Source organism: Mus pahari, chromosome 21 (assembly GCF_900095145.1).
Source record: "Mus pahari chromosome 21, PAHARI_EIJ_v1.1, whole genome shotgun sequence".
In the NCBI taxonomy this organism is placed as follows: domain Eukaryota; kingdom Metazoa; phylum Chordata; class Mammalia; order Rodentia; family Muridae; genus Mus; species Mus pahari.
The window spans coordinates 43937844-43947094 of NC_034610.1; the positions used below are offsets into that span (position 1 = coordinate 43937844).

At 44.6% G+C, this 9251-nt stretch overlaps 1 protein-coding gene across 3 annotated transcripts in view; it reads right to left on the reverse strand.

Annotated features, from left to right (window-relative positions):
* Nucleotides 1-3417: 3417 nt before the first annotated feature.
* Nucleotides 3418-9251, reverse strand: part of Pde7b (phosphodiesterase 7B) — a 320938-nt gene continuing 315104 nt past the window's right edge. For all 3 annotated transcript variants that reach the window (XM_021221005.2, XM_029533060.1, XM_021221003.2), the window contains one exon: nucleotides 3418-6935. In XM_021221005.2, coding sequence (XP_021076664.1) covers nucleotides 6721-6935 — 215 coding nt within the window. In that variant the 3' untranslated portion in view covers nucleotides 3418-6720. The remainder of the gene's footprint in view (nucleotides 6936-9251) is intronic.

Here is a 9251-nt window from a genome sequence, read left to right on the forward strand (position 1 = left end):
GATCATGGGTGACTCAGTTACATCACCAAAATCTATCTAACACACACACACACACACACACACACACACACACACACACACACACACACACGGCTGATGGTAACTTTTTGACAGGTCTTTCCTGTTTTGCTGGATGTGGTTAGAAAATTAGGGCTCGACTGGTCCTCAACAAATTTGGCCAACTGGACCTGGGATTATGCATGTGCACTAGTGTCAAGAAACTCATTGTAGCAGGAAGACAGAAAGGCCTCAGAGCCAGGCTCCCCACCCAGTTCCTCCTGCCATGACTCATCTAGAAGCAGAGGCTGACTTGATGATGCCTGGGCCTGAGAGCTCTGCTGCAGCCTGGAGCTCACTCGATCCAGCCTGTAGGACTCGGCGGCTGCTGCGGGCAGAAGGGTTCATTCCTGCCCCAGTTTCTAAGACTCTGCACTGTGCAGAGGGAATTTACTCCTGCAGTACTTCCAGCCTCCAAGACCTGTCTTTGAGACCTCTTATTTCTGATCTACGGATGTGCTGTGTGGGAGGCTGTTCTCTGTTGGTACCCCGAGGTCCCCGAGAGCTTTGATCCATAACCTTTTTCAGATCTCCAATGGCTCTCAGAGCTAACATGCCACCGCTACCAAGTATTCCAGTTTACACGTTTAAAAGTAGTTAATTCTGAATCATCAACAGAGCAACTCCCATTTGTGCTCTTTGCTGCCTGCCCTCTGTCCTAGGCAGGGCAGATGAGAACCTGGTAGCAGATAGATAGTCTCCACCTAGAGAAAACCATGCGTGATGAAAACTAGCCTGGTGACAATTCATGAGAGCTGTGTCCTTGGTGCTCCCTGCCAAAATTGAGTCAGAGCCACAGGGCAGTGTACCTTCTCCAGAAGTTGTTTTCTGTTTCTGGAGCCTTGGGGAGGGGCCTTATAAACCCTCTAAGTTTTAGGAGCTTCCTGGGCCTCTATGTTTGAGTTAACTTCCTGCATTTTATGAGCTTTCTTCTTCCCTCCAAGAAAGAACATTTGTGTTTAGAGGAAATAACTACACAATGCTCTGCCTCTCTATAACTCGCTTCCCATCCCCTTTCTACAATGTTCTGGTAGTGTGTGTGCTCGTGTGCGTGTGTGTGCGTGTGCGTGTGTGTGTGTGCGTGTGTGTATTTTTTAAATTTACATTTCAAATGTTATCCTCTTTCCCTGTTCCTCCCTCCCCCTGCTTCTATGAGAGTGTTCCCTCACTTAACCACCCACTCCTTCCTCCCTGCCCTCACATTCCCCTACACTGAAGCATTGAGCCTTCACAGGACCAAGTACCTCTCCTCCCATTGATGCCGACAATGCCATCCTCTGCTACTTATTCAGCTGGAGCCATGGGTCACTCCATGTGTACTCCTTGGTTGGTAGTTTAGACCCTGGGAGCTCTGGGAGTTCTGGTTGGTTCATATTGTTCTTCCTATGGGGTTGCACACCCTTTCAGCTCCTTCAGTCCGTTCTCTACCTCCTCCATTGGGGACCCCGTGCTTAGTCCAACTGGTGTACTCTTGGTACTCAATGAACATGGTCTTCCCTTACTTATTTTATAGTGTTTTGTTCTTAATATAAAGATTATTTTACGACCAGCCTGGCTACTTGTGGATATAATCATGATTGGTGCCTATTAATGACATTTGTGCTTTGAGCTGCACACAGATTGATGTGACATGCAGAAAGGCGCACCTCAGCGTTTACTTTGTAGCTTCTCCCTTGAACAATAGATGAGTTTGCATTTTTCAGCTTTCTGTCATTATGACAAAAGTATCAGAAAATCAAATTATGGAGACAAAGCACACTGCTGATGGTTCCAGAGACTTCAGTTGGGTTGGGCTGATGCTCTGGAGTTGTGGCAAGACAGTGAGTGTGTCTTGGTGGAAGGACATGACAGGATAATTTCATGGCATGCAGGAAGCAAAGGAGAACATACAGGCTGGCATCCATTGCATCCTTCAATAGTATATCTCCAGTCATCCAGCATCCTACCTTCTAAAGGTTCCACTGTGTCCAATATTTCCAACCTGAGGACTGAGCCTTTGGGGTCATTCCAGACTCCAAAGATATTGAGCCCCTTTCTGTTGGAAACCATGTTCTATCTCTTATGGATAGTATTTAATTTTGATCTTACAACCAACCCAGAATGTAGGTGTTATTATCATATTATGCATGAGGAGACAGAGGCTTAGAGAGAGTAAACTGTCTACAAAGGTGTAAACCTGCAAGTGATAAGGAAGTGCCTGAATTCTAGTGTCTGGTTTTAAGGGCCACACCTTTAATGCTCTACCACATCACTTCCCTAGATGGGAGAAATACTGAAGATTAAACTAGCACCCACAAAATTAGAATTTGAAGCACTTTAGTTAATTGAATCAATGACATGTCGTTTGCTTTGATAATGAAGACAGGATAACTTTCAATCCACGTAAGTTTAAGCTTATTCCTCCCCGCCCCCAACTATTTCTCTTGTTTAATTGAGAACCAAAAGCTCCATTATGGACTGTTTTCGGCTAAGGAGCTTCTTATTTAGTCATTACTTAAGGATTTGACTGCCCATAGCATTCCCCTGGAAGCAAGAATCTTTCCTCTTCTGAGATGTTAAGATCTTGGATTTCTATGAGTTTGAGACCAGATGAGGCCCTGTTTCAAAAGAAACCCCNCCCCCCCCCCCAAAAAAAAAGCTAGACAAAAATAAAAAGAAGCGCTCCCTGGAAATACCACCCTTTGACACGAGTCAGATTCTACTGGAAGGACCCAGTCCTTTGGGTCCTCATATGCATCACATCCGGTGTGTGGCAGCTCCTCCATCAGTACTGATTGTACTTTCGTTGGTCACATGGTTTCCTACTTGTCAGCTTCAGCGAGGTCTCCACACGTGCCCGGATCACGTCTGATCTTCACTGTTCTTTCTCTTTGACTTGACCTTGGCTTTATGCTGTAGAACATCTACAACTGGGAAGGAGCTCTGCTAGCTCTGCTTCCACATGGGAGGCATTTGGGAGTCAGTGAGATGGTGAACAAAAATGGGGATTAGTCTTAATAAAATGGGGATGGAGAATACAGAATGCTAATCTTTACCTTATTCTCGTTCGTACGTGTGCCTGAGACGTCATAAAAAATAGAGGATCCTGGCAAAATGCAGAAGAGGATGGAAGCCTGCTTCTCTCACTTGGTTTGTAGATGAGGAATAAATGAAGTCTTTATTCAGAGGGACGTTTCTGCAGCCCTGGGGAAGGAGTCACCCAGACCATGTTTACAACTCTGCTCTTTGAATATTTCCTATTGGGAACATTCCCATTTGGTAGGCTGGTGATATGGGGAAAGTCAGGATATTTTTATACTGTGATATTTTAAAGAAATTATCTTTATTTTTAAATGTTCATCTGGATAGACATGCCAATGAATATTTAGGCCACATTTTGAGCAAAACTCACAAGGTTCCCCCTCCCCCAAACTTTACATGTGTACACAAGATGACACAATTTTACAGTCTTAAAAGAAGAAAGCATGAGGAATACAAGCTCATAACCAAGTCAACGCCAGTGAGCATATTTGATTCAACACAAAAGGCCACAAAGCTCCATGTTTTACAGGAAGGACTATTTGAAGGCGGGGTTGCAGATGTCCTCTAAGGCCCTTTGAGGGAAGCTGTAAGCAGAGAGGAGAAACAACTAGTTTTTACTTAACCTAACCGGGAAGTATGGGTTGTCAGGGTTTCGGGTATCAGGTCTGACTGCGGATTGGATGGCTGCAAAGAAAAGTAGGCTTTGATCATCAGACCTGATAGTAGTGATGTATTCATGTTCTCTCTCTCTCTCTCTCTCTCTCTCTCTCTCTCTCTCTCTCTCTCTCCTCTCTCTGTGTCTCTGAGATCTTGATGTCGTATTAAGAAAGTTCTCTGAGTTCTTCCTTTCTAAAGTCATCAATTTGATGATCCACAACCTAGGTGGGCTAGCAGACTAAGACTAAAAATGTTAAAACTATATTGATCCATGGGCCGTGTCCCCAAGACTTATTGGATAACTTGTATTAAATTATTCCAAGAGAGCCATTAGCAGGCAGAAAAGAGTTTTCACAGTTAATTTTTTCTCAACACGTGAGGAGCTCACGAAGTTTCCAGACAGTAGAAACATACAGGCACGTCCACCTCATGAGTCAGGCTCCACTTTATTTCTGATTTTTATTATTCTTGTGTTTTAACCATTAGGTGTTTGGTAGTTTTGATTTCTTGACTCCTCTTTAAGACTCAATTACAACATGATGAAAACCTTTCCCCTATAAACCTGGAACTACCAAGAATGCCCTATCCTAATTCAATTACAATATAATTGTAGCTTAAGCAAATCTAGTTCCTAAACTCCAGGTAGAGACTCTATTGGCTAAAAACAATGTTTTCTTTACTGTTTACATTTTGTCATCCTGAGCAAATCTCCTTGTTTTGATCTCATATGCATAAAAACAGATGTCTACAATCCAAAAACCAAGAGGTTTTGAAGCAGGAATCTTTCTGCTGCATTCTCATGTGAGGCCTTGCATAAGCCCAGAGCTTCAGAATACCATAGCAATGAAGATGTATGTCAGTCCATAGCTGCTTCAGGAAACAGAAGTTAGTGCTGTGTGCACAACTTCCCTCCTCACCCATATCAGTGACGTCGGCGCCATCCACCCACTTCACAAATTCTTCAGACTTTCTTTAGTCCCATCTGACAATCTTGCTTACACTAGTGAAAAATATAATCAACTTTCCAATTCCTTCCACAACCTTAACTCAGTAAGCCCCTCTCTCTGTAGAAACGTGTTCCAAGCCAGGCAGGTTTTTAACGTTTTACTTGCGTTGGGAGAAACAGGGGGCCCCACATTAGTTGCACTTAGGAAGTAAGAGCTGCCTGTTGCTATCCGCTTCAGAAGTGGCTTGATCATGGCAGAAATGCTCCCTCTCCTACGACTTAAGGTAAAGAGAAAGAAGCATTGGCAGGTTCCATATAACATCAGTTAACGCTAGAACGCATGAAGGAAAGGCTCAACACACAGTTCAGCTGGGGAAGAATGCGTCCACGCTGGATTTTTACAGCCGAGCATCTGCAGATAGATGACGACAATTCCAAGCTGAGTCTGCTAGCTGCAGCCGTGATGAACCACATTGATCTGCTGGAAAGCTAAAGTCTCCGATAAAAGTGAAATAGCTTCTTTACTTAAATAATATTAAATTCAGCCAAACAGTTGGGCAGCTGTTCACATGAAACTATAGAAAAAAAAAAAAAAAAAAGGAAATAATCCAGTTACTATCAACACCAAAGAAACGCACACCAACCGACCATGGACCAAAGAGACTTTGGTATTGTAGCCATATCAGACAAATGCGTGGCATGGGGGCAGGGAGTTCCCTGATGGTTAGGTGACAGGGTCATACAAGACTTTTGAGACCTGCTGTGTCTTCCGTGAGGTTGATGTACCCCGTGCTCCACAACAGGAGTCGCATGAACACAAGCTTCCCAGCTTGTTAAAACGGTGTGCGACATCGCTGTGCTGGAAAGTGATTTACATCTTGCTGGAAGCGAATCATTAATCTGAGGAAACCATACTTAGTGCCATAGATTTAAAACTACATTCTCAATGCATGAGAGGCTTCCAAAAAAAAAAAAAAAAAAAAAAAAGTTTCCTTCAAGATGGTACTCAGTTGTGGCTTGTGACCTTAGCAGGAAAGCGGAGATGGTCACCAGAGATGGGGGCAGGTAGATCAGTAAGGATTTAGGTTGGGCAGTTTTGGGAAGAGGAAAAATGTTTAAAGTTAAGGCCTTTATCTGCGAACAACAGTATATTAATAAACTCTATACCATATTTACAAATGCATTCTCTTGTATTAAAACTAACAGTATTCTGTTCACAGTGCCATTGTTTATACAGGTAGCAATCCCATAATACTCGTGTATTTTGGCATGGGAATCAGTAGCGTTTGGTATTTACAGAAAATGTACACGTGTGAATATAAACAGGTCACTGAATCCGTAAAACACGGATTGGCTAACTGTGCAAAGGGATGGGCTGTACAGCACCTTCCACCAGATGGGAGGGGTCGCGTGGTTTCATAAATCGCAATGGTGCCGCATCTCGGACCCAATGTGGCACAGAGTCAATAGCAAAACAATGAATCCCCTCTTAGGTTTGGGTACGCCGATATTACTAGTCCAAAGTTTTAGACCCATTGTCTGGTGCATGAAATATAAAAGTTAAAAAGATTTATTATTTCATAATAATAATTATTATTAAAATAGAAGGTACTTTCTCTCACACTCTTCGTTTGTGCTCTGGCACGCAAGACCAATCTTGCAGTTCCAAGTATGCTGGTGTCATGCAGGTCAGCTGTCCGATGGCGAACGTTAAAATGCTCTGGACTTAGGAGCCACTGCCAGTCCGCGTGACCAAGGGCCAGAGGCAGACGTAGCAGAAACACCGCTTTCTTTCTTCCAGGCGGTTCGGTTGGGGCAGCCGCCCCAGAATCAGCTCCAACGACAGGATAGAGCCGCCCATTTCGGCAGCTAATGCTGAGGTGACAATGGCTTTGTACACTTGGATCAACGAAGGGAGGCGGTAAGTGGCAGGCGGGTGGCATCGAAACCCAGCGTGGTGGGCTTGTTGCGAGGGCAGTCGGACGGATGGCCGTGCTCCTGTGGACGGACAGATGGCCGTGCTCCAGCGGACCGCTACCTTAGGGCGTGGCACCTTCCGTCTGCTCCAGGGTCTCAGGCGCTGGGCCCGCCAGGTCCTGGCCGCTGCCCCTGCGTCTGTGCTGATTGGACAGCAGGCTCTTCCACTGGGCTTTGTTGTGCGCGAGATGGCTTAGCATGTTCTCCGACAGGGTGCTGTTCCCAGTGAACCGAGCCCACTCCCGGAACAGCGGCTCCACGATGTAAGTCATGAAACCTGCAAGAGGCAAGGTCACAGGCCAGGTCACCACAAGGGGTCAGGGCCACCTCCTCCTCAAGCACAGCTGAGACCCACAGTGCAACCAGCCAGGCATGGGTGAGCAAGCAAGATATGCTCACTACCCTTCGTTTCATGGTTCCCGCTTAAAATCCTTGCACTTCCGCCTCCGCTTTTGGGAAAAGGAGCTGAGAACCACCCAGACCCTCAGAATTCTTGCGATAAATGACTAACACTAAGTTAAATGGTTAAAACTCCTGGCTGAAGTAATGGGCGTTAGCAGTTATTATTTGCAGAGAGAGAGACCAGTAAAAAAGAAAAAAGTGTGTGGAACCAGGGAAGGCAGGTGGAGAAGGGAGGAAATTAATGTAGAAGACACCACGGATTCAGATCATAAAGAACTCATTCAGGTTACCAGGTGGGGTACTTTTTTGAGATTATTATTTTATAGTATTGTCTTACTGTCAATGACATCAGGCAACCACGTCTTAAACGAAGTCATTTTATTTCATGTGCGTGTGTGGTGTTTTTATTTCTATTTATTTATTTATTTATTTATTTTGAGACAAGGTCTTGCTATTTAGCCTAGGCTAGCTTCTTGCCTCAGTCTCTCAGATTATAGAGACTGTACCACCAATGCCCGGCTCCAGACATTCATTGTCAACACAGAGCAGTGCTAGTTAGGGACTGAACCCAGAACTGGGCACAACTGAGAACCGGCCCAGCCCCTTTGATAACGGACTTTTACCTGCAAGAAGAGACCCTGCTTTAGTGACTATAGATGACTGTTTGATGTTAGAATTCCTAGTTCCCCAATCCCCCTTCCTGACAGGGCCTTACATAGCCATGGCTGGTCTTGAACTCATCTTGACCCTCCTGTGTCAGCCTCTGGAGCGCTGAGGTTATAGGACTCTACACTCACGCCCAGAGAAAGTATCTGGTCTCTTAACCATCAGACACTCGCTGCCTTCCTGTTAATGTGCTTTCCACAGTAAACAAAGATAGCTTCCTGTATAGTGTGGAATTATTGGGATTATCTCAAACTTGGATTTATTTATGCCTCATTGTGCTTCCTTGAAATGGAAGCCAAAAAAAAAAAAAGGCAAAAATTTTTTTTGTTATAACATTTTCCCCAGCAACTAACCCTTTATATTTATAAACATGTGAATTATAAGACTTGATCGGTTTTATTTTTGGACAAACGGCAGACATTGGGCCTGCGGGAACGCTAGGGAGGCGGAGGCAGCAATGTAAACGGTTACTGTACATTTCTGAAGTATCTTACATGGAACGTGACCTAAATCTTGTGCGGTGTCTTTGAGCTAACCCAGGCTCAGGAAAGGTCAGTGTTTAGGTCTGACTGGCTGTGCTCATAGGCACTGAGACTCAGCTGCGGGGATTCCCCTTTGCACCCGCCATCACATTTTCACCACTTTACATCGGAAGAGAGTAGATATTTGAGATTTTAGAAAATGCCATAAAATGATAGTCTTCTGAAATTCAAAGTGTGAATTTTAGAAAGTCTTACTTCCTCAGTAGAACAGTTACAGATCCAACATAAGGAGAAGTTCAACTCATTTGCCCCTTGACGTCACCCTGGGATCACCTCTGTACTCGTACTGTTTTATGTGAAGACGTTTTGCTCTGGGCAAGAAAGTGATTTTAAGGTCTGAATAAGCATCAGACGGGCTGGGGAAACTGTCCCACCAGTGTGCTGCCAGACACTCCAGGGATGAGCTCTCTGGGCCTGGTACTGTCCTTCCGGTATCGTGGGAGGGGGAGAGGGGTGTTTATAGGAGACACAGGTTGAAGGAAACGTCTCTTTGTCTTCCTATAGATTTTACCAATCTTCTAAAAATGATGGAGAGAGGGGAGGAGTGAGCGTGGAGGAAGGAGGTGGGGGAGCAACTTCCGTTTGGGCAAATGTGAATTAGTTCCACAGAAAATCAAACCTAACTAAGTTAAGACTCGCATTCGGGAATATCTCATTACGGATTGGGATACGAAACAGAGAGGCAGAGCAAAGCAGACGTTAACCACTGAGCCATCTCTTGGGGAGATGAAGCAAGGAAATACTGGATGACTTACTCACGACTAGTGCATGAAAAAAGTCTCAGGGCTGGGCTGGAGAGATGGCTCAGTGGTTAAGAGCATTGACAACTCTTCCAGAGGTCCTGAGTTCAATTCCCAGCACCACATGGTGGCTCACACCATCTGTAGTGGGATCTGATGCCTTCTTCTGGTGTGTCTGAGAACAGCTATGGTGAACTCATATATATATATATATATATATATATATATATATATATATATATA